Source organism: Zingiber officinale, chromosome 9B (genome assembly GCF_018446385.1).
Source record: "Zingiber officinale cultivar Zhangliang chromosome 9B, Zo_v1.1, whole genome shotgun sequence".
Lineage (NCBI taxonomy): Eukaryota > Viridiplantae > Streptophyta > Magnoliopsida > Zingiberales > Zingiberaceae > Zingiber > Zingiber officinale.
Genome location: NC_056003.1, coordinates 91,362,605 through 91,387,823, shown reverse-complemented (window position 1 = coordinate 91,387,823; position 25,219 = coordinate 91,362,605). Strand labels below are relative to the sequence as shown.

Below are 25,219 nucleotides of genomic sequence, written 5' to 3'. Positions count from 1 at the left end.
TAACTGTCTTTTTCTACTAATTTCACTCTTCCTAGAAATTTGTCCTTCAACACCGAGGTTCTTAATCACTATTGTCCTTTGAACTCGTCTCTTGAAACTCTTACGACAATATCCCTAAACCCTAAATAGCCTTTTGCAATCCTGTCAAACAGCACGAGGAGGTATGACAAGCGAAGGAGGTTAATGATCATTTCATATTTATAAGACCAAGAAGAGGGATGGAGGGAGAGAGAAAGTGAGACCACGTGCATCCAAACTATAAAATGATATTAAAAATATGACTTGGATATTTAGAAAATGTTGAATGAAAAGAAGAGGTTGATAGATTAATAGGAGGAGTAAAAGGGAAATTGTATATATTTTTTTATACCTTTTGATATAAATAGAACTACGATACATCTTTTTGATAAATACCATATTTAACATACACCTTAAAGCCGTTGAAATATGGACACTAAAATCTCTTTAGGTCAACTTAACTCAAAACAGAACCGTTGTGGTGTTTGTAAGACGAATCACGAATCCAATTCAATTGATTGAATTCAACTAACTAAATTATTATCTATATATTAAACATGCAATAGGTATAGTCTTGAGTTGACTAAGTGGGGTCCCACTCCACAGGTATATATCGATGGGTCTCATTTCATATGGGGTAAGTTCGATCTTCAACATGAAAGTTCGTATCCTCTGTACCTAAATTTTTCTATTTCCGTATTTCCTTGTCGATTGGACGGATTAGATTACATCTCAAGGATATTTTGCACATCACGAGGATACTGCACACATCTTAAGACTTAAGGATGTCATAATGTTTTGAAATATAATTTGGTCCGTTCAATAGATAAAAAACACGAGTACAAAGAAATTTAAGGACAGAGAATTCGAACTAGAGAATCCGAACTATAAACATGAGGACAGCGCCTGAATCCAAGCATGCAAAAGTGATTGAGTTTAGGGAATTTAGGGTAACAGCAACGCTCGATTTACAAAATTCAAAAAATTAGATTTTATAAACCTACTAGTATTATAAATGATATAGCTTTTATAAACCAACCCAGCATTCAAAATTTGGATGCTGGTCAGGATTGTTTAAAAATAAAAAAGAATTTGTGGTGGGATGAAAATTAAAAATTATTAAACTAATTATTTATTAAAAAACATTAAATAAAATTAAAATATATTATTAATAAATTAATCAATATGTATATTATAAATATATATTTATGATCATATATAAATAAATATTAAATAAAAATAGTAAATAAAAAATATAGATAATGATATGGTGGGACTAATATAAAATTATTTGTTGACTTTATGATTATAAGGAGAGATTTATAAAAGTTATGGAATTTTTACTTTTGACTTGACAATGATGTGGTATAGTAAATTCTACGATGAAATTGGATTTATAGATTTAAGATTATGGTTACTCTTAGAGTAAAGTAGAGAAAAATCCTCAATCACAACTTGAATTTTGCATGCAATCCCCACTCATAAAAAACTTTGTTTCCACTCCCTGCATGCAAAGTTTTATTTGTTTCAACTCCCTCATGTAAATATTGTGACCTAATTGCCCCTCAAATTTTTCAGGTACAAAAGGTCCAAAAATGAGTATAATTTAAAGAAAATCTAGTATATTTTCTATCCAATTGAGTATCATTTAAAGAAAATCCAGTATATTCGAGTATATTTTTAATTAAAATTGTCCTTCATATATTTTAGGTATAAATAGTCTAAAAATGAGTATAATTCATATTAAATTAAGTATTTTAAACTAGAATCGAGTATATTTTCTATTAAATTGAGTACAACTTTTTTCTTATTTAATATAATTCCTCCTAAATTCAGTACCATTTGAAAAAAAAAATCTAGTATATTTTTGATCCAATTGAGTATCATTTAAAGAAAATCTAGTATATTTTACATCTAATTGAGTACCATTTAAAGAAAATCTAGTATATTTTCCATCCAATTGAGGTAGAAAAAGAATTATACTCAATTTGATAGAAAATATACTAGCTTCTAGTTTAATGTACTGAATTTAAGAGGATTTATACTCATTTTAAAACTTTTTATACTTAAAATATCATGAATAATTAGATAAGTATATTAGACTAAGGAGTGAAAAAAAAAAAAATTCATAGAGAATGTATATAAAATTATGTTTATCAATAGGACTGCATATAAATTTTTCCTTACTCTTAAGTGATTCCCATCGACATGACAGTGTTTGAAATTTTTGGGTGATTTAATTTTTATGTATATGATAGTCTCTGATTGAGTTCGTGCGGCCTGATCGATACGATTGATTACTTCACATTTATATTGTCATGGGTCGGCGCCTGTAATTTCTAGTGGGAAGAATTATGAAGCATGTGAAAATGCTGATTGCCTTGCAATATAAAAAAGAAAAATGACAATAAAATATTATAATGATAATGGAGAATAGGACGTGGATAGTCTGCATGGCCATGATACAACAATAAGAATAATGATTTATATTTAAAGTATTTTTTAAAAAAAGAAATCTTTATTGAATAATTTATTTTGTATAATTCAATATCTCAGATATTTAATTAATATTTAACTATGTAAATTTACTCAAAAAATAAATATTATGAGCATGAATCACATGGCTGACTCATGGCTTAATTAATAGGATAAGGTATGGTACAAATTATTAAATAATAATAATTTTGGTAATTAAAAAATATATTTTTTGGATTAAATTGCTCATGCTACCGGTTAACGCCGGTATCCATTCATTCGATTCCCCCGTTTTTTTAAAAAAAAATATTATTATTCTTCCGATAAATAGTTTTGGAATTCCTCGCTCATCAGTTCCGTTCTGCTGCTGGGATTTTCCCAAATCTCATTCGTCGTTGATAGAGAGGCGGGCAAAAGGTAATTGTTGCTTCCAATCTCTGATCTTGGACGTTCACCGCCATGTTTGATCTTAGATCTTGAGCTTATTCAAGGCTCTCACGGTGTTATGAGCTAGAACACATAAGAAATTCGAACCTTTTTGGGGACTTTGATGCATTGTTTTGGCTATTATCCGCCAAAAGGATCGAAATCTGTGTTGTTCAACTGGTATTTTGGTTTTCGATTGTCCGAGAACCGTCGGGATTTCAAATTTCTAGACGTTTTTGATGGCCGGCCTTCTTCCGAAAGCTTGCTCTTGTGTGGATTTTGAAGTGGCGGCGTTCCAGATCTGTTCTTTTTGAACGCATTTGGTGTTACTCGAACGATCGGAGGACTCGTTTCACGGATCTGTGCCTCTGCAGGCGTTGCGATCGCGGATCTCGAAGACATTGGAGCAGATACGAATCACTGTGGGATGCAGCAGCAGGACGCCTTCGCCGCCGGCGAAGAGATCCGGGCTCCCTTCGCCGTCCCCGAGCGGAGGCCACCGGTTTTCTGCCCCAAGCCACGGAGACTGAGCCAGTTGACCACCGCCGTCGCCGATCCGTTCCTGCCCCTTCGATGTCATTCGAGGTAATTTCTTCTCTTATTCTCCGATCTGAAGTCTCGTCATTCACTCCGTCTCTTTCCTCTTTTTTTTTCAGTTACCAAAAGAATTTCTCAGATTCGAAGGCCGGAGCAGATCTCCTTGACATATTTCTCACAAAGGTGAGATTTGCTTTATTCTTGTAATCTCCTTCGATAAATCGATTGATCGATCAGTCTTTTTATGGAAATATGATTGTTTTTTTTTCTGAGCTCGTAGTATTCGATTTGCAGGGCGAAGATCAGAATCAACTAGCTTCCTCGCCGCCCTTCTTCTGTGGCTCACCGCCGACCCGTGCGGCGAACCCCGTCGTCCACGATGCCCGCTTCGGTGAGGAACGTCCGCAACCGGCTTCCATCGCCCCGTCCCTATTAACGCAACCTAACCCACCGATGTCGCCCAAGCAAGTCCGTGTGCACGCCAAGTTCGACCTGGCTCCGGCCGCCGTCCGCGTCGAGGGTTTTGACTGCCTCGACCGCGGCCGCCGGAGCTGTAGCAGCATCACTGCCACGGCCTGAACAGAAGAGAAAGAGAAAAGAAAAGAATAACATAAAAAAACCAAGCTTAACAACAGGGAAGGAGAAGAATTTTGAGGTAAAAATTGGAGCTTTGAGGTATTTTCCATGACCTTCAATTAGCTTTCCTTTCCAACTGTACATTTTGACCAGTAGCAATCTTCTTCTACGTAGAAACCAAATAAGGCAAACTAGAGAGGAACGAAAGGACAATCTTTTATTGTCTTTTTGGTTTTTCTTTTTGATCCATGAATTGGATTTGTTTAAGCTTCAAACTTGTTCCTAGGCTGTTCTTGGTTTGTATAACCTTTGAGAGTCCTGAAATATGTAAATATCTAATCTGTAAAAAGTAGGTTTCTTTTATCTTCCCTCTTCAATGTTCATAGTTTGTGGTTGGTTGTTGTCACCATTGGGAATGAACCAAGCGCTTCGAATACCTCTTTCTTCTTCACACTTGTTGCTTTTCTCCCTTTTTGTTGTTTTGTTTTGTTTTTGGAAGTTTGTGTTGTGGTTGGAATTCTTTATGTGGTTCAACTGCAAATTATGGACCCAATTACTTAGCAGGGTCAGTGATTTCGACTAGGGTGAAGAGTCAGGAAAAGAAAAGAAAAGAAAAGATCACATCAGACTCAATTTGCCTGCCGGAAACCCTACAGATCAAACAGGTGTGTCATGTGTGTAGCATCTGACACGCTGCGGGAGGGAGAGAAGTGACTAGCTAAAATCAGAGGTCAATTTTTTTTTAAAAAAAAAAAAACCTCCTTTATTTTTGGAATCATACGCTCCCATTTTTATTTTTTTTTTATTAGAATGACACCCCACCCTGTCGTAAAATGTTCAACTATCCTCTTGGCTTTACTATCTCTCATATACCTTTAGTCAAAATTCTAAATCTAGGAGACTTTGTAGCAACTAGGATCTATAGTCCATTAATCCCTAAATCTGTCAAATAATTGTAGCATAAATTGTAATGACTATAATATAATCTTAAAAAAATTAAGACTGAAATTATTTTGAACCGAATATTATCAAAAAAAAAAAAAATCTCAAGCTTTTAATATGAATACATACAGTTGTTCGAAAATATCATAATAAAAGGACCATGAAAATTTATCGCTAGATAATTGACCAAATAAGATTGTTCAGTTCCTATAGAACCTATCACTAAAATATCTCTAAAAAGGGATAGGGATAAATGGAGCGAGAAGGATTTTCCATGAGATGGAAAATGAAAACTATTAGCCTCACACGAGATTTGTGAATAAGTGATTGTCTGATAATGAACAACAAATATTCGTCTTTCTACTCAAGAGGATCTATTAAACTCATAATTCATTAGAGCTTAGGGATCGTTATGGGAGAAACCATTTACATTAAACTTGAGTTTGAAAAGGTTTTATAATTGTAAATCTCTAAATGAGTTTTGATTTGATATACAAAGATGGATCCTAAAATTAAAGATTGACAGACAAATCTCGAGTTAGCCGAGTTAACTATAAAAGAGATATGAGTTCACTACATGCAAGCACATTATCATCTCATCTTTTTCTATATTTCATCGAATTTTAAATTTTGATTGAATATATTTTTTAATTTACTAGTAATTATATCTAGATGGCAGACATTTAAATTTTAGAGGCTATGATGGAAGGCCTAGCCGTTGATATTGTGTTAGAGAGTATGTTGTTGGCGATGGAATTAATCTTGCCAGGGCATCAATCCCGGTTACTCGTCTCTTATGTATCCTAACGGGTAAGCAATTATATTATATTAATCATGAAATTATGCCTATGAAATTTTGAAACATAAAATTTATTTATAATAGTTTTTTTATTTATATCCTGATTTAAATCTAGTTCTAAACTGATAAAAAAAATCATCCTCTATTTGAATTATGAACCGTCATCCTTACTCGAAATTGAATACAATAGTTGTTCTTTAATTGAAATTGAATACAATAGTTGTTCTTTAATTCTTAACTCTAGAGGACTTTTTATAACCTCTTGGGACAAGCTACCATTGGTTGGAGGCACCTCCCAGGACACCTCTAATGAGGATAGAATTTTATCCACATTATTACGGTCATTACAATGGTCACATCAATAGTCACAGTAACTCAAGGCACCTACATTGGAGGCGCAAGGATGTCTCCATCTATGTTGGAGGCACCTTCCACCATGGAATTCGACCAGTTAACCTCCAAAAACTAGTGAACTTTTCCTCGCTCTTCTTTGGGTGATTTTTCGACCGTCCGGAGTTGAGCTCACCCAAACCTAATTCTGACATTCTCCTTGAGCAGATTTCCTTCCTGGCTTCTTGTCCCTCGTACTCCTTTTTCGTCCATCGGTGTACTCTTACGCAGCACCTCGTCCCTCGGATGCACCGAGCCCGTCGACTCGCTTCCCGTATCATCCTTCTCGCTAACCGCGTCTTCCGTTTGACTTCCTATATTTCTAAGCTTATGCACACTTAGACACAAGGTATCAAACACAAGAGGATCTAACTTGACATGGTTGACTACATCAAAATCAACTCAGGTACTTACAATCTCTTTTTTTTTTTGATGTACATCAACCTAAATTAAATTAGAGTAATAAATAATAAAATAACATATGAAATATTAAGTATAAAATATTTATAATTATTAAGTACACAAAAGAATTGTAATAATGGAAACATCAAAATATTTTCAATATCTTCTCCTAACTTAATACTTATATTTTTTTCTCTTTGATCACATAAAAAAAAATAAGAAAAAAAAAATAAAACGTATAGAAAATTTTGAAATTTTTTTTAGAGTTTAAAATAGAGTTTTTAGGAATATTGTTTTTTTTTATCAAAATTAATTGTCAAAAGTAATCATTTTTATCAATTAAACCTCAATTTTGACAAAAATAATTTAAAAATTATTTTTATGTTTTGAAAAATACTAAAAATTTTTGTTATGGTCCAACAAAAAAATTAGGACCAGGAAAACATTTTTATGAAAAAATTATTTTTATTTTCACCAGAATACTTATTTTTAAATAAAAATAATTATTTTTAAATTTAAATATTAACAAATATATTTTTTAACTCAAAAATTTTTGATAATTTTTCTTTATGTTCATAATACAATAGTAATTTAAAAAAAAATCAAAAATTTTAAAATTAATTTCGAAAAGAATTTTAAATTATATTTTTTATTAAAAATTCATAAAATATTGGATATTTACCAAAAAAATATTTAAAAAATTTAATCTAATAGAAAATAAATTTTATTATGACAGAAATATATTTGAATAAAAAACATGAATACTAGGTATATGAAATAATTAATTTTCCTAAACAATAATATGATTAAACTAAGTTTTTATTTTAGCATATATAAAAATTAATTAAATCAAACTAAACATGATTTGGGCATCTAATATAATTTTCTACCTACTAGATTAATAAGATAAATTTTTAGAATAAATTTTTGAGTTACTTTTTTAATTTGGCTCTTATGAAACATAAAATACCAATTTAATCCTTTATAGGTTTTAAGGTTATTTTGTGGAGCATAGGAGTTTGAACATGCAAAATATTTTTATGATTTTAACTTTTCTATTTGTTCAATTAATTTTGTATTTTTCATTTTTAATTCTATAAAAATCTTCTAATGGACATGCTTTAGCTAAAATAATTTTTAATTCTATGTTGTCCTTTTTCAATTAATTAAGTTAGGATTTGATCACATGATTAACCCTAATGGAACTCGTTTATCGATTGGTTCAATTAATTTGATCACATGATTAAACTTGATCTAACTCATGTTCAACCCTAGTTTAATCCATCCAATTAATTAAGTTAGGATTCTAATCATGTCATTAACCTTAATCTAATTCATTTATGTAATTAGATTAGGTTTAACCCTAAGCTAATCCTAATCCATTCCATACCCTACCTACATTAGGGTTTACACCATATTCCATCATCTAAAACTCACCAAGATTTGTTGTAGTCATTGATGGATGGCGGCTCACAACTGGGGGCGCTGCACAGTCAGAGAAGATGGGCAGAACTCTGGAGCTGCAAGAACAATGATACGATAGGGCTATCAATTCCAGAAACTTCTTCTTCTCCTGTGTCCTCCTACAGCAGTTAGTGGAACACCTGAGTCGAGTTTAGGTCATCAGTGGCAGTGCTTGCAACAATGGCAGCAGCAGCTGCCCTTCGCGATCGCAAGGACTCCAAGGATAACTCTCCGACTGGCAATTAGATTAGAAGAAGACTTGCGGTAGATACTGCGGCGACGAGCAGGCGCGAAGAGCACAGCGGCTAGGAGATTCGTAGCTCTCACAAAGGGCGGTGGCATCGCCTCCCACGATGGCAGTGACTATGATGTTGAGAAAAGGGCACTTCGACAACACGAGTGGAAGATGGCAACGACGGATCAGGGCGGTGCGAGTTGGCAGTTGTGCGATGGGGAGAGAGAGCGATTGGGAGGAAGAAGAGAGGGTGGCGGTGTGATGAGAGGGAGAAAGTTTGGGAATTTGGGGATTCGATGGAGAAGGAAAAGAAATGGAAGGGAAAAAAAAAGTAGAAATGAAAACCTAGGCTTTTAATAGGAACTTAGGTTTATTAATTCATTCAACTCCTAACTTAAATTGGATATTCAAATAGGCTTCCATAAACTCTAATAGATTTATCCCCTATAAAGGTATCATACAGACTCCATTAAATTTCGAAGAATTTCTAAAAATTTCAAAAAATTGTATAAGGTTATTTCTCATATAACGTTTATTATTTCATTATTATTTATTATTATATCTTATAACAGGACCCCACATAACTTTGTTGATCACATCAAAACTAATTCAAGATATTTACATGAGTATCCTATATTCTGTACAAAGATATGGTCTCACGTGCCTCTGACAATCTCACATGCAGCATTAATTGTGGAATGTGCTCTTGACTTGAAAGACCCATTGGATTTTCTGATCTTTGTCCAAAAGGAGACCCAACCTCCAATCATGGGTTGACTAGTCTGCTTATATGTCTATCCATCTTATAGGGAGGTGAGGGGAGCAGGGTCCTATGAGTCGGAGATCCGATCGAGCCAATCAAGAATCAAACAAGAGGATGTAGAGGAGCAAAGTCTCGTGATCTGATCGAGAGGACGTAGGGGAGCAAAGCCCTGTGAACATGTGAGCCGATCAAAAGGACATAGAAGAGAGATAATAGTGAGAACAATAAAGTGAATTACAGTTGTGTCATTTTACATAGCATAGTATCTTTTTGATAAAAAAATTAAAGTGAAATGTTCTTTATTTAAAAATAAAAGGCACTCTTTTTATTTTTATTTCCCCCCAAAATAAAACTTCTTATAGATGTAGTTTTCTATGTTTCAAATAGAAAATGAAATGTGAAACTTAATGAGAAGAAAATACTAAGAACTCTTGTGTTGAAGACTTAAACTTAATTGTAAATCATTAGAGTGTTTGAACACCTGAGCACTTATTTCTTTGAAGGATGATGCATAGCTCAAAACCCTTAGTCTCTATATAAGTGTAGTTCCAATGAGTAGATATTGTTCGTTTTTAAAAGATATCTGTGCAAAAGTCGTTTGAAAAATTGATCCAATCATAGCTCAAGATCCTAACTAGAAGCTCTATTCAATTAATTGTTACTTGAACAAAACCTTTGTGATCATCGAACTAGTCCAATTAGGTTATGGATTGACTAAACTAGTCGAGTGAACTCCCCTTTAAGCCTGAACAAAGATATAGCATCGAATAAAATCACCTACTACAATTTGAAACTTGTTGTCCATTGCTCTTAAATTTCAATAAAGCCATTAACTAGTGTAATTTTTAGAAATTTGAGTGTCATATATATATATATATATATATATATCTATATATATATATATATATATATATATATATATATATATATATATATATATATATATATATATATATATATATATATATATATATATATCACTTTAAAATTATACAATAATGTAAAAATTATTATGAGCAAGTATAAAACCGTTAGTATAATAATTTTAAAATGATTTTAATCAATTATAATAAATTTTGATAAAATAGTATTATATTTATAATGATTTTATCAACTAATAATGTTGAAATAAACATATTATTAAAATAAAATATACATTGGGTGTGTTATGTTGATTTTTTAAAATAAAAGGGGTACATTTTAATTTTTATTTATTTATTTATTTATTTTAACAAATTACTCTAATTCACTTTAGTCCCTCCGCATTTGCTCGCACCTACTCCAATCAAGTATTGCAATAGCAATCGATTCACATATTGTTCCCCAAATCGATTGCTATATTGTTATTTCTTTCGATATGACATATAAAAATGATAGTTGAGGGTATAAATATAATTAAGAAAATTATATAATACATGATTTCATATTATTTCGAGTTCTTTAAGTCAACTAAAATTGACTGATGGACACATAAAATCAAGTCATATGTGCTTGTTTAATTTTTTGATTATATTCATTCTCTCAAAAATTATTTTCATACGTTATATTAAGAATAATAATTTTTTAAACACGAATAAAATCTTTAATCAATTGCTAAATATAATAATGAATTCAGAATCAAGATATGTGATTTGATAATTTAAAAAGTTACCGAGGAGATTTATATCTAGATATAAGATAATGTTGATGAGGGGCTGGTTTGATAACTAGGGGTTTAGCCGTTGTCACATGACGAGGGGCTGGTTTGGTAACTAGGGGTTTAGCCGTTTAGGGCACGAAAATATAAGATGGCTATTCTCAGTAATACTACTTAAGTAAAGCAGTTGCAGTTTAGCGTTAAAAGCCCCGCGATGTCCTCCTCCCTCGCCGCCACAGCGACGCCTCTTCTTTTTCCCGATGACGATGGCGGCGGATGAATGCAAGCGATAAAGATCAGCACGGAGGTTGCTTCTCCAATGCCATCAGAGCCCTCCTCCGTAATGGTCGTAGGAAAAGGGGCGACCTCAGAGGCGATTGCCGCAAGGAAGGAAATCGAAGAAAACGAGATCCCTAATGCGGTGGCGGCCCCGGAGTAGCTCGATTCGTCTTGCGTTTGCCGTCTGCGCCGGTGGAGGGGGAAATGCGGACGGGGTGGGTGGAAGAGTCGGCGGAGGTCACCGATCTGTGGTGGTCTCTGATCTCTGTGCGGAATCGAGGAGGAGAAGCTCTCCCGCTGGTTCCCCTCCGTCGATGCGACTTTCTCTGCGCCGAGATCTGCGAAGAGGCGGTCCAGAGGTCCCGCGAAGGGCATCAAAGTGATGGCTGATCGAAGGCTTCAAATTTTCGCCAATTAGGGATCAATACGAACCGTAAAAGAACACCAGAGCTACCAAAAAAAAGAAACAGTAAGAATTCATTAGTTTTGACGATCGTTTTGATTCGGAGGTCTCAGTACAAATTGCTTAGTGATTCGAATCTTCTGAGTTTTGGTTCTTTCTCATCTCTGATATGTTCATTTACTTCTGAGCTTGAGATGATTTCCAATCACTTCATCTTTCCAAGAAAGCTCAGTTCTTCTTTTCCTTCTGCATATCGCACAAGAGGTCAAGTTCATCTGCTCATTCATGAAAGATGCCCGCAACTCAATATCTGAATCAAGATTTACCCTGAAAGAACTCAACAGTAGAAACTCTTCGGAGTTCACCAAAACTTGGATGTTAATGCAAACACCACTTCGATCGATGGTATGTCTCTGTATCACTTTGCTCGGTTTCTTTCTTGATTAATGCTTCATTATAGTCATTGGAAAACTGCAAGCTTGGATTTTTCTAGGCTCGAACGTATTTAGGTTGGGCAAGTGCCAAATTTTCCTGAATGTCAATGCAAACATCTGTCTCTACTTGAGATTCATATATGCTAGAGATGTAGATGAGCACAAGGGAGGAAAAAAAGGTTAGCTCTAGAGCTTGAAAACTTCTCCTCCATTGTTGTAGCCCATGTTCATCTCCAAAGTGGATATGAATTGTTTTCCTGTTGCACATCCCTTAGTTTTCACCAGATCTTGCTTAAGCTCCTCTGTAGTTTTGAATTGAGTTTGTTGGCCTTTCGATTCTCCATTCGTATTCAAAATTATCAAATTCGGGCCGAACTCAAATATATTTGATAATTTTTTTCGAGCTGAATTTCAACCCATACTATTTTGTTTGATTCTTCATGAGTCGTTCGCGAACTGAGCTCTAGTTATTTTTACACAATTTTAATTTACATATGCTTAAATTCATATTCAAATAACTCAATTTAAATCAGTTCAAATTATAATTTGATTATGCTTGAATTAAAGTTCGAACCATTGGAACCAAAATTGAACTTGAATTTTATTTAAACCGAGCTTAGTCAGAATTATTTATATTTTGGAGCTTTGAATTGAATTTGAATATCACATATATTTTTAAAATTTAAACTCAAATATCAATATTTTCATATTATTCGACTTAGATTCAATTGTTTTGCATCCCTATTTTTGATAGTGTGACTCTAAAAAAAGTGAATGATCTCTTATTTCCTTTAATTTCCTTTTAATGCGGTAAAAGGTGAACTCCAAGTGTCTCACATGGTCAGTCCTATAATCATATGTAGATGACTTTGTATTAAGGAGGAATCTCTTATTCTCTTTAATTTCCCTTTAATTATATATATAAAAAATCATTACACTCACCTCTCTTATAGCCCCTCCCATGAAAGAAGGTAAATCACTACCAAATGGTTAGGGATTGATTTTTACTAATGAGGTTTTTAGTTCATTGTTATTATCCAATCCTCTTTAAGTAGAGATACCTCAAGGTTTTACGTAGATGGCTTTTTATTGAATAACTAGAACGCATGATTAATTAAATTCTCTTTATTTTGTTCTAATTTAATTATTTCTTACATTTTCTTATGCTAATCTAATTGCATATATAACAATGTTCTTTTACTATTTCTAAATTTTATCATCAATAAGTTATTTTTTTTTGCTATTGAAGCATATCAACAATATAGAAAGTTTAGATTTTGTTTTTAATTTTTTAACATTTTACTCATTCTAATACAAAACATTATCAAGTACGGATTCCTCTCATAAATTAAAATCCATAAATTTAAAATTTTTGTGATAAGTATAAAAGATATTAAAGCATTTAAAGACAAAAATAATTTTCTTATTTATCTTTTCTGACTTAAAATATTTGAATACAATTATATTCTTAACCCCCTAAAATAACAAGTCAACAGATAAAGAAGATTTCCGATGCAATTATAGAAATAAATATTAGCAGATAAGGTATATTAGTAAAGATTACAAAAACAAAAATACTAAAATTGTTTGATAATTTCCTATAATTTGGGGGAATAAATATTTAAATTAATAATAATAATAATTCCAAATCATTTTATTTTTTATTCCAGATTTGTTCGCAACGATTAACAAAAAAATATTTGCCCATGTTCTTTCTATATATCGTTGTTTGCGTCTCCAACTTAACCGGCGTATGTATATCAACTGCTGATTTTTCTCTCTATTCGTTTGCAACATCGTGGCCGTCCTATAACCACGCCGCCGTCGACGTGGAGAATCTTAACCGTCGGTTGGTTATCTTATCCCGCCCAGTCCGCCGCTTTGGGGTTTTAGCGACGGCGGCTGCGGCGGCGAGCAGGCCGATAAAGCGAAAGGTGCAGAGGAGTGGGCAGCGGCGAGCGGTCGAATCGAGGTTTGTACTCGCAATAATGTTGTCTGTTGCCGTCGATCTATTCTTGTTCGCCGGAAAGTTTGAATCTTTCGATCGGCGGCGAGTCCGTTTTGATATCCCTCCTCTCCTCCCCGCTGGGGACGAAGAGATGTTGAAAAATGTTGATTTTGTGGGGGTTCTGAGGTTGCAGGTTGGATTTGGAGCGCAGTGCTCTGGATTCGTCTCGTTGATGTTCTTGAGAGGAGCTCGCGATTGAGTAAGGGAGCAGGAAATGGCTGCGATTCCACATCTGATCGGGAAGCCACGAGAAGAGGCGGCTGAGAGGAAGCCCAAGAAGAAGCGACACCGGCCATCTCATTCGGATCTCTCCGTGAGAAGAATCCGCGTGGTGTTCGATGACCCGGACGCAACTGAGTCGAGCGAAGACGAAGGGATCCCCCACAAGAGGAAGAGGGGGATTTGCGAATTCCGGGAGGTGGTTCCTTCGTCCTTCCCCGCCGGCCTTCCTCCGGAGAGCGGTGGGAGGAAGCGGAAACCGCCCGCCAAAACCCCGCCGAAGGCCAAGGTCAAATCGTCCGGCGGCGAGTTCTCCGGCAGGTTTAAAGGCGTCAGGCAGCGGCCATGGGGAAGATGGGCGGCCGAGATACGCCACCCCAGCAGGGGCAGGATCTGGCTCGGCACCTTCGACACCGCGGAGGCCGCCTCCGCGGCTTACGAGGCCGCCGCTCTCAGCTTCAAAGCCGAGGAGAACCAATCCTCCACCGCCACCACCCTCCCCTTCCCAGTCAAGAAGAAGCACTCCGTCAGCGGCTCCTCCTCCTCCGGCACCGCCACCCTCCGCTTCCGAATCAAGGAGAACCTCTCAGTCACCACTTCCTCCGCCTCCATCGATGTCCCAATCAAGGAGCCGCCTTCCCCTTCGTCCGTACTGGAGGTCTTCTCTTCCGACAGTCGCTCCTCGGCGGAGGCCGCAGCCGAGCCGGAGGGAGAGGAGGAGTCCTTCGCGGATCTCTTCAACGCTCTCCCTCTCGAAGCAGATCTCGCATTCGAGCCCGACGACCTCCTCTTCTCGGACCATTTGGAGTCCCAACTGCCGTTGGACGACATCACCGGCGCCGAAGACACCCCCATCACCGATTCAGAGATCGCCCGGTGGCTGGACTTTGACCTGTAACGCCGTTCAAAAATTTTGCAGAATAACCGCCACACCTCCCAACGCTATTTCTTTCTACTACTTTTTTATATATAATCAAAATAAAATTCAGAAAACATTTCTGAACTTCAATAAAATTCTTCATCCGTAACTTAATGTTTCCCAGATAAATTGATCAAACTTAAGAAGGTTACAAATTTTTGATCACTGGAACAGAGACATTCACAGGTTTAAAAATAAGATTACAAGCTTTCAGCCTTCGAGGGGCTGTCTAACATTTCTATTAAATTGATATCGTTCTCAACTTACCCAAGACTAACAATAAAATGTTCAGAATAGCTAGGCAGTGTTAATACATAAACAAGAGACCCTGCAAAGCGTCGGAAACCGAAAAACAAGTTTCATTGACACCGTCTTGTGCAGCGAGGAGGAAACCGAAAAACAAGTTTCATCGACACCGTCTTCTCGAATCATCCAGTTATTTAAAACATACAAGAAATGGTAATGCCTGGAGGAGGAAATATTGCAATGTGTTAGTTGTCGTCGCTATGAAAAAGGATTAAAAGTAGATTGAGTTTATGATGAGGGTTAAACTTTACCAGTCAGTCATGCATAATACAATCAGAATCGGCCTAATCGACAAAGGCAAATTCACACACCAAGGAAAGATGATCGCTACCCCATTGCTGCAAAATAAAATAGTAGCCAAATAAGAACGGGGAGACTCGGATTGTCGGGTAAAGAAGGAAGATGAACAGATTATCTTGTTGCTAGAACAAGGTTAACAAGCATTTGTTATATTATGAATTCCAGGTAAAAGCTTTGTATCGGAACTTTAAGCTCACTAGAGAAGGCATTTCAAGGTGGATCTCGCCATTGTGAATCTAGCTACACAAGTATCTGCGAAACTGGATCGTATCGAGGTTCGAAATCACATATGGGCAAAGTGGCAAAAGGCTGCATTGTGCTACAAATGTTGGCTCTAACTAAGTAGGTTGTTCCAAGTGTCACCTTAACTAAAAAATCCTTCATGATCAGAGATGTTTAGATCTCCCTTAAAATAAGTAATCACTTCATCATACTGCAATACCAAATTCCAGGAACGCAGAAGAGTCAAATAAACTCGACGTCGAAAGTTCACAAGAAATAGTAGCAAGAAATCAATGATCTTAAACGACATAAACTGGTTGAGCTGATCCATTTAATCAATGTAGTGGTTGGCATGGTTCATTCTTAAAACTCATATGATACATTTAAATTAAAATTTAATAAAAAAGAACTGGAATCAGAATTCAGCAAGGGTCAGCATTTACCTTATTTGGAAGACCTCCTAATCTTTCTAAAATTTTGATTGGCAAGGTGTCAACGACTCCAACAGGAACAAGGGACGAAGAGTGCCTGGATATCATTTGAAAAAGTTGCAACGACATTCATGCATTCGAACAAAAGAAAAATATTACTCGTAACAAATTCTCACCAGATGTAGTCAACTGTTCCCATGAACTTGGAGTGATAAGAAGTCGCCAAAGGTTCACCATTTTCATCTCTTGTTTTGCAACCACCCTGAGGAGTTGCAATACGAAAGGCGGTATGTTTATTGTTTTTATGATAGAGTAACAGACTGGAGCATAACTAAAAGCTCTAGGAAGGACATCCTAGATATCAGGCTCCTTGTGGAACTAAGAAAAGTGTATTGTGGGTTAAAAGCACATGGGCATACAACTAGATGTGTAGCCCAGTACATAGTCCATTTTTTTTATTCAAAGCATAAAGATGGCTAAGGAATATCTACAGAAAGCAAAAAAAGGGTCATAGACAAGAAATTACCGGAACCCCTTGATATGCACTTGAAAGAATAAGAGGGTTTCGCAGATGGGTGCATCCTCTTCTTCCAGATGCAAGGCATATTTCTTCTTCACTCCAACTGTACTTCATCTGACTTGTCATGCACCTCCACATCCTGTGGATTGGAAATATAAATATCACAATATTAGCTAAGAAAAGATAGGCTCTCAAAGTGATGATTCATGTTAACATAGAATACAACTCAAACACAATTCTGAAAAGGAAAAGGACCTTAGTCGATCATTCTGTACAGCAAAAGACACATGTCTAGTTGAAAATTCAACTTGCCCAGACATTTTCTTGCGATCATACTGCAGAATGTCTAGCTGCAAGTTAACTTGTTAGTAAATTTATGCTAATATGCTTTTTATTGTAGATAGACTTGAAAAGAAAAGGAGAACCAAATTACCACCTCTGTTGAAGATAAGAACTGGCAAATTGCACTCTAGATCATAGGAAAACATGTCTTAGTTTCCAGCAATAAGTAATCATAAGTACTTGAAGATGAAGTTCTCTTAAATAAGATCAAGGACATAATAATGTAAAGAAGAGAAAATAATGCGATATATCTCACCTTTGGTGTACTGTTTAAATCGCCAGATATTACAACAGGAGCATTGCCGTATTTTTTTGACAATGCATTTGCTCTCTCTAGTAACACTCGCATCTACCAGACCAAGAAAAGAAAACCAACAGATTAAATTCCCAGTTTTAACAGATAGCATTAATGCTTCATGATGTTACAAATCTGAATGCAAAGTATTACAGGCAGAAGTTATATGAATGGATGTCAAGATAACACATAGACATGAGTTTAAAGACTATGTAGACACAATCAATTCGTCATCTATTATATTAATATCTAGCTTCATTTTCATGGTGTCTCAAATGAATGATAATATTATCACCACAAAAAGATGATATTCAAAGGAAAATAAACATCTTGATAAAAGAGAAAACAGTTTGGAGGTTAGAAGATTTATATAAATTAAATATCTGTGAATAATTTGTTCTTAGTGCACAAAGAGGTAGAAAAGAGAATTAGGAAGGAAAGATGTAAATAGCATTTCAACATTCTCAAATGGAAAAGTATTGGAGAAAAAGCTGGGACTAGTTTGAAGGATATAATTGGTCCGCAGAAAGGCGAAGCATTGTCTATTAATGAAATCTTTCATCAAATTATAGAATGGTTAACTAAATGCAACTCTCAATAAAATAAAGAAAAGACAAACTAAATTGCAAGTTGTGAACATTCTAATCAGACATAATATTTGCTTAACAGAATTATCTATATGGCGATATATATAAACCAACAATTTCAATTCTATGACTATAGTTGTATGGATGAGTGTGAGAAGTATATACATATAACCAACGTTAAACTATAAAAAATATTCAATGAATGAATTCATTAAATTATTGTGTTAATGCTAGGTTGTTCCCGGAAGGAACATGTTACAGGTCCGACTATAACGTCTCGGTAAGAACTGCCTCGAAAGTCGATAATAAAAGTTATACATCTTCTTAGACAATTAATTGAAAAATATCGGGATCAAAAATAAGATCTACACATAATATTCATTGACTTAGAAAAAACTTATGATAGAGTTCCAAGAGAAATTATATGGAGAATTCTAGAAAAGAGAGTTGTTAGCATAACATATATTGAATTGATTAAATATATGTACGAGGATGTAACAACCAAAGTAAAGACTTTAAGCGGAGTAATTAAAGCATTTCTAATAAAGATAGGGTTATATCAGGATCAACTTTAAGTCTTTATCTTTTTACACTAATTATAGGCGAACCCACACACACATCCAAAACATAGTATTATAGTGCATGTTGTTTGTAGATGATATTGTTTTGATAAATGAAACACGTGAATGAGTAAATGCTAAACTAGAATCTTGGCGGGAAATACTAGAAGGGAAAAATTTCAGGCTTGGTAAAATAAAGATAGAATATATGAAATTTAAGTTTAGCAATATTAGATGTAATGAGACAATTGTTAAGATTGGAGACGTCAAATTGTCTAGAACTGAGAGCTTTAAATATTTAGGGTCCTTTTTGCAAAATGATGGAGAGATAGAGAGAGATGTCTTATGTAGAATACAAACAGGATGGTTGAAATGGATGAGAGTGTCGGGTGTTTTATGTGATTATAAAGTACCTCTAAAACTTAAATGAAAGTTTTATAAAACTATAGTTTAGCAATAATTAGACCTGCTATGTTATATGAAGTTGAATGTTGGGTTATGACTCGAACATATAAAAAGAAAATGAGAGTTGTAGAAATGAGGATGTTAAGGTGAATGTGTGGGTATATGAGGATCAACGTTGTAAATGGCGATAGGCGATGGTGGTGTTCAGTGACTGCCTACCAACGTGGTTGAATTTTTTTTTACTAATTTTATACATAATTAAATAATATATTAACTAATGGATAAAACATTGAATAAAGGATCAAAAATTTAAAAAAAATACTATAAAATATATTAACTAAAAATAAAAAATTAATCTAAATATTTTTTTTTAATAAATAATCATAATTTTTTAAATATATATTAAACTAATGGGACAATTTTATTTGGCTATAATTAAGCTTATTTAAATTATCCCAATCATGATTAAAATTATTAATCTAAAATTTTAATTAAATCCTAAGTTAAAAATAAAAACTATTCTATTCGGCGATCGACTTCGGCGATTCAGCTTCGGATGCGTCGCGTTCAGACCCGTCGATGGGTCCAGGCAACGAGTATGCACCCGTCGCGCGAGACAGACACATCACCCGAGCCCGACAACGATCTTGGAAGCATCGCCTGAGTACGGTGACAGGCCCTTCGGCGATGCATCCGGACACATCGCAAGCATGTCGAGTCCAAAGCGGAAACACTGAACTGCCGCCTAAAGGCGGTGCGATTGAGGTTCGCCTCCCGCTTAGGCGGTGCCTAGGCAGCCACCATTGCGATTTGATTAGCAATAATAAAATAAAATAAAATGTATTTAAGTATAGATGATGATATGAGACAATTTTATAATAGGTTTGACCAGAGAGGTTCTTTAGAAGAGAACCCTCTACCTAGGATTTTCATAGGCAAATTGTCAATTAACTAGCTAGCTTTTAAAATTCAAAAGACTATAGCTCTTTGACATAAATTCAAGTCCATGACCAACCTCACATGAGTAAGGCACTCTTTTGTCCAATTGATACTCATAATCGTATACAAATTTACACCTTAACTAACAAATAATTGTCTCCTCATAGAAATTGAGAAATTTAGGGGAAAAAAGAAATAGAGTTTCAAAGACATGAGCAAGAAATTAGTTAGATTACATTAGAAATTGGTGAATAAAATAATTTGGTCAAATTGATAATGGAAGTGGATGGAATCAAGTTAAAATTTGATCGAATTGAGATGACTATGAAAAACTTGATTGATCTAGCCTTCCTGTGATCACAGTTTGATTCTAGTTCACAAGGGAAGGAGAGAAACTCTTCGTCAACCGCTTGAATTGCTTAGCTTTGGCTAATTAGATTTAAATATAATCTTAATGTACGAATCATTACAAAAGAAAAACCAAAAGACTTCAAACTTGGTTAAATATGATTGAAGGAATAAAATAATTCCAACTTAACATTACATTCATAAACTTTGCTAAATAGAATCCGTTATTAATAAAGAAGCTAAAAATCCTGTGGCAACAAAATAGATAAACAACTCTTTGGACATTCCTTTTAAGTATAAATCTAGATATTTGAGCTTTAGAGTTGTTTAAAAAGTAATAATATTGATGAGTTAAATAGCATATCTATTAATTAATATGTTATTAATGGTCATTATGTGGCAAAAGGCGATTCGCTCGTTGCTCCCGCCAACCCGTCCCTGGGCTAATACGGAGAAGGTAAATCATGGGTGGCTACTAGCCATTAGTGCATGTGGCCAAGACATGAGGGAAGACATGCTCAGATACGCTAAGTTTCGACCCCTAGATCTCATGTAGTAACACCCCACCGTCCCAAGGGGACATTATTAATGATCATTATGTGGCAATCGCTCGCCTCCAGCGTCCCCGTTGCACCCGACCCTAGGCCATCACGAGGGAGGTAAATCACGGTAGCCGAGAGGGCAAGTGGTGGTGGGGTGAGTTGCACAGGGTCCGGGGATTTACACCCCGACAACCCTGCGGTTCAACCCCGCGACCTCATGTGGCAAGCATGCCACCACTTATCATCTCAGATGACCCGTGGGGTCATTATTAATGATCATTATTGTCGCAAAAGGCGAAACGCTCGCCCCCAGCGCCCCCGCCGTACCCGACCCAAGGCCATCACGAGGGAGGTAAATCGCAGCATCCGAGCGAGCATGTGACGGACAGGGTGTAATACGGGGATAGGGGATTATTAATGATCATTATGATACTACATTGAGAGGTTTATCTTCTTCATGACAATGACATTTGGCATATTTTGGTCCGCTTATGAATGCATAGGTAGATTAAAAAATACAAATGGCATCATGTGATTAGCCATTAAAAATGCTGTCTAAAAGCATAATTGGCAATAATATGAGAATCCATGTGGTGGATTATCCTTTTAGATATATATATATAGATAGATTTGGACAACCATACTATGAATATATGCTAGTAAACGAGATATTGCTCAAACTTCATGCGGTGTTGCTGGCATTTCATTATGCTGCATAACTGAGCTTAAGTTAAACTACAACATGAAAGATGTATTAGTTTTTCAATTAAATCATACCTTCCAAAAAAGTCACTGATTTGCATGTCTAATAGAATCAGAAATAAAACACATTATATAAATTGTATAGATACTGGAATCAATACCTGCCCCAACTTGATATCTCCGCGATTTGGATTGAAGAGGACATGTATGTTGCCAACAACTAAAGTCCGAGAAGACACTGGCGTAGCAAATTTGCATCTACATCAGTTTTCAATTAATGTTAAATAGACAAGATTAAAATTCCATCTAATCAGAAATGTGTAAATACTTGTATGATATCAAACAAGTAATCATGAAAGTTAATGTATTCACAATTACTTAACTCCATATGGATAACCCTAAAGCCAAAAATAATCAAAGTGCATAACATTGAACAATAGATAAACTACCATTTCAACAAGATTTGGCAAACTTACTCTGTTCCAGAACTCGTATTTTTATCCACCGGATGATTTGAATGGTTGTTAGAAACCTATGAAGAGGGAAGAAAAAAAGAAAAGAAATGATATATTATCTAATTAGAAATCATCCAGGATTTTCCTATCAGGAGACAATGCTGTGAGCTAAGTAAAGCATTTCAAATACTCATAGAAATAGAAAATTATACAATGCTAAATTACATGGCCAAACTGACAAAGTTAAATAACATAACTACAAAAAAAATGTTTCTCATTATCAATTATTCTGTACTAACACTCAATATTAGATGACAACTTCACAATAGGGTTGTTTCTAAACACAGCAGTAGAGCATAACTTGATGTTTTGTCCAAAGGTTAAGTGTTGGATAGATGGCACATATCTAAAAGCACATCATCTCCGACGAATAAGTATGACCCACCAAGCTCCAAGAATCAACAAATGTGATAATATATGCCTGTCAAACTGTTGTTACTTAAAAGCATTGAATCAACTGTACCTTCAATAGGCAAAGTTGTGCAACATTGTTCCGAAGGCCAAACTTTTGAAATTCTATGTCTTCTTGATACAAGAGAGTAAACCTAAAGAGTATACAAGATAAACAACTTCAGTATGATGTAAATGAATCTGAAGAGAGAGGTTCTATCTGCTAGGAAATATACTCAAATTGTGAGCAAAAAGATCAGATATGTTTACATTTATCAATACATGGAGTACACACTATGGTCATGTAAATTTTAATGTATAGTTTCTTGGAAGAAAAACAACTAACTAAGAAAATGATTAGAAAACAAGTCTTGTAGAGAGAGAGCGAGAGAGAGGAAATAGACTAGGCTTATGGTCATATTCCCAAAATTAAATTTAATCCCTTGAAGCTTTTGTGAAATGTCTAAAAGGTATAAGTTGAATAAAGAAACTATAAGTGGATTGCTAAATATTTTTGGTTACTAAAATACCCCATCCCTTGACATTTGCGATAAATACTTTAATAACTTGACTTCTTAGATGATCCATGAGTCAAACTACTGAAGGAATCAGACCGGTTTCATAGCTTTGCATATGTGAGTTGCAGATTCAACATATCATCATGTTCATCAATCATCCTACTAGAATCTTCTATTCAGATTAAAATAACATTACATTAAGTCAAATATTAGAAAAGTTTCACAAGATAGCAGGTCACTATAATTTAAACAACAAGGAATTTGATGATATACAAGCTTACTCTTTCTCCTTCCAGAAAATAGCACAACCATCATTTGCTTCCCCGGTCCGTTGCTGAAACAGCCAACATATGAAAAATACAACAATATAGGAGGAAAAAAAATCCAGTTTAGCTCAAAACACACCTTATAAATACCAGCATAGCCATCTGTCTGAAAAATACTGGCCAACTCATCAAATTTATCAACCTCCTGTAGATCAATGATAGTTGTCAACTTGAGGATTGAATACCCAAATTGAGTAACTATCCTGGTGAATCACCAAAGAATGTATAATATATACAACCACTAGAATTGTCCATCAGTAAGAATTTATGTCACGGACTCAAAAGGATATCATATACAAATGTACTACAACCATGTTGAAGATTCTTTTATTCAGCTTTTATTGGACAATGTACTGCCAATTTGACTATGAGAAAGACCACTACTCTACAATCACACTATCACAACATAACATGTACTATTAACACCCTTTTTCAACACCAGAATTAAGCACACGCATAAGCATAAGCATGATATTTCTAAATTGAACAAACAAAAAGGCATCAGGGAGTTTTACTATACCTGGAAGCATAATATGTTTGGATTATATAGAGTCAGTTCCTTATGTATTTGCCTTTTCCGTCTATCCCAATTAAGACAGTGAGAGGGAACTGAATGATATAAATCCAAATGCTTCGAAGCATTTTCAACACCCAAAAGGTTGTATGAAACAATTACAAACCTCTCTGCAAAATGAAAGACGCATTGATGACAAAATTGTACGATAAAAAGAGTAAAAATAGTTGCATTTGAAGTACAAAGGTTATAAAGGTGAAAAGGTAATACAATAGCAAAATAAAGCTCAAAAGATGAAAGTAGTAGTGCTACACAATTTAACACAACTGTATACCTGTAGCATTTCCAAAATGACGTAGTACAATCAGAAAAAGGTCACAATGGAAATTAAAAGACATAAGAATCATCGACAGAAACAAGTGTATGAAGTAAAATAACTACAAGAAATTTAAGAAGACGTATTATCATAAGATTTGAAATAATTAATTTGATCCACTCGAGCAGAGGAAGAGCATGGCGGGTACGAATCTACCACTTTCTAAGCTAAAAAAAAAAAATACATTTTTATCATATAAGATTAACGCTTTCATGGAAAACAATTACCAAGATCCCTATTCGGTCTACTTAGTTACGAACATTCTGTTCCGGGGTACGCCCGAACCCTACAATTCACGATTTCCAATGGGCGGAGGAGAAGAAACGGTTGGAAGCGAGTCCCTTACGCATTGAAGACGATAAATCTCGTGGTGAGAAGACCCATCGTCGAATCCCATCTTCCCCGCGTCCTCTAGTTCGCCGCCGCTTGGTCTCGACGGCCGTGTGCCTGTGACGGTCCGCTTCATGCTTTCGCTTCAATACCCGTGGTTCCGCGGAGAGAACAGGACCGGAAGGGAGCTTGAGAGGTTCCGGATCGCCCTCCCCCGTCCTCATCACAAGCTGCAGAACGCCGGCTACTCTCGGACCTCCCACTCTTCTCTCGCCGCCGCCGCCGCCGCACGCTTGGACGTTGCGCCTCTCGCCTCAGGTTTTTATTGGGCCCGTTTTGAGACATTGGGCCTGCCTTGAGAAAAATTCCATTCCACACCAAAGTTTTATTGAATTCCCCGCTTCTAATTTTACTTTGTCCTTGTACTCCCTACACTTATAAATATGACTGAAACACCCCTAATAAATTTCACTTTTGATGACAACAGAAAGACAAGTTAATTAATTGTGATCAAGAACAATAATTATTAGAAAACAGGTATTTTATCTATTTATTAATTAATTGTGATCAAGAACAGTGTATAAAGACCAGGTGCCAATATTTTTTTATAATTAATTCGAAGTGGCAGAAAAGACAAGTTAATTAATTATGTTGGTGTCGAATCACACAAGATATGCTATAATTATGGTGCTTAAATTGTGGATAATATTATAATTTGCCTGCATTAGTTTAAGTGATACGAATCTAATTAGCAGATTTTTAATCCTACTTTAATTTTCCCAACAAAAAAAAAATATACCCATTCGTTTATTTATATTAATCTAGC

At 35.2% G+C, this 25,219-nt stretch overlaps 3 protein-coding genes across 8 annotated transcripts; 2 read left to right on the top strand and 1 right to left on the bottom strand.

Annotated features, from left to right (window-relative positions):
- Positions 1-2,787: 2,787 nt before the first annotated feature.
- LOC122022510 lies at positions 2,788-4,420 on the top strand. The gene is made up of 4 exons (XM_042580530.1): positions 2,788-2,910; positions 3,294-3,504; positions 3,576-3,639; positions 3,751-4,420. Exons 2-4 carry the CDS (start codon positions 3,347-3,349, stop codon positions 4,033-4,035), a joined length of 507 nt encoding a protein of 168 aa, XP_042436464.1. The 5' UTR covers positions 2,788-2,910; positions 3,294-3,346; the 3' UTR covers positions 4,036-4,420.
- A 6,425-nt stretch (positions 4,421-10,845) lies between these two features.
- LOC122022726 (pathogenesis-related genes transcriptional activator PTI6-like) lies at positions 10,846-15,034 on the top strand. 2 transcript variants are annotated; one of them, XM_042580802.1, is made up of 4 exons: positions 10,846-11,411; positions 11,608-11,750; positions 11,839-13,751; positions 13,921-15,034. In XM_042580802.1, exon 4 carries the CDS (start codon positions 14,002-14,004, stop codon positions 14,902-14,904), a length of 903 nt encoding a protein of 300 aa, XP_042436736.1. In that variant the 5' UTR covers positions 10,846-11,411; positions 11,608-11,750; positions 11,839-13,751; positions 13,921-14,001; the 3' UTR covers positions 14,905-15,034. The 2 variants fall into 2 exon arrangements, with proteins under 2 accessions (XP_042436736.1, XP_042436735.1); XM_042580801.1 differs by having other exon boundaries at positions 11,608-13,751.
- Positions 15,006-24,738, bottom strand: LOC122022725 (carbon catabolite repressor protein 4 homolog 5-like). 5 transcript variants are annotated; one of them, XM_042580800.1, is made up of 16 exons: positions 24,410-24,738; positions 23,854-23,857; positions 23,694-23,754; positions 23,253-23,318; positions 23,129-23,181; positions 22,403-22,484; positions 21,901-21,956; positions 21,586-21,682; positions 17,303-17,395; positions 17,138-17,173; positions 16,960-17,054; positions 16,711-16,843; positions 16,361-16,446; positions 16,197-16,281; positions 15,483-15,569; positions 15,006-15,391 (listed from the first exon to the last, which is right to left on the bottom strand). In XM_042580800.1, exons 1-15 carry the CDS (start codon positions 24,615-24,617, stop codon positions 15,516-15,518), a joined length of 1,209 nt encoding a protein of 402 aa, XP_042436734.1. In that variant the 5' UTR covers positions 24,618-24,738; the 3' UTR covers positions 15,006-15,391; positions 15,483-15,515. The 5 variants fall into 5 exon arrangements, with proteins under 5 accessions (XP_042436734.1, XP_042436730.1, XP_042436731.1 ...); XM_042580796.1 differs by having other exon boundaries at positions 23,694-23,857; positions 24,410-24,737; XM_042580797.1 differs by having other exon boundaries at positions 17,141-17,173; positions 23,694-23,857; positions 24,410-24,736.
- Between the last annotated feature and the right edge of the window lie 481 nt (positions 24,739-25,219).

Bases quoted from the DNA above. Each gene is read 5' to 3' on its own strand.
- LOC122022725 (XM_042580796.1), bottom strand. From the start codon at position 24,617: ATGAGGACGGGGGAGGGCGATCCGGAACCTCTCAAGCTCCCTTCCGGT. The intron at 21,683-21,900 runs GTAAGTTTGCCA...AAACTGATGTAG, and splicing joins AATACGAGTTCTGGAACAGA to ATGCAAATTTGCTACGCCAG. The intron at 16,447-16,710 runs GTAATTTCTTGT...GCAACTCCTCAG, and splicing joins GTGCATATCAAGGGGTTCCG to GGTGGTTGCAAAACAAGAGA.
- LOC122022726 (XM_042580802.1), top strand. From the start codon at position 14,002: ATGGCTGCGATTCCACATCTGATCGGGAAGCCACGAGAAGAGGCGGCT.
- LOC122022510 (XM_042580530.1), top strand. From the start codon at position 3,347: ATGCAGCAGCAGGACGCCTTCGCCGCCGGCGAAGAGATCCGGGCTCCC. The intron at 3,505-3,575 runs GTAATTTCTTCT...TTTTTTTTTCAG, and splicing joins CCCCTTCGATGTCATTCGAG to TTACCAAAAGAATTTCTCAG. The intron at 3,640-3,750 runs GTGAGATTTGCT...TTCGATTTGCAG, and splicing joins TTGACATATTTCTCACAAAG to GGCGAAGATCAGAATCAACT.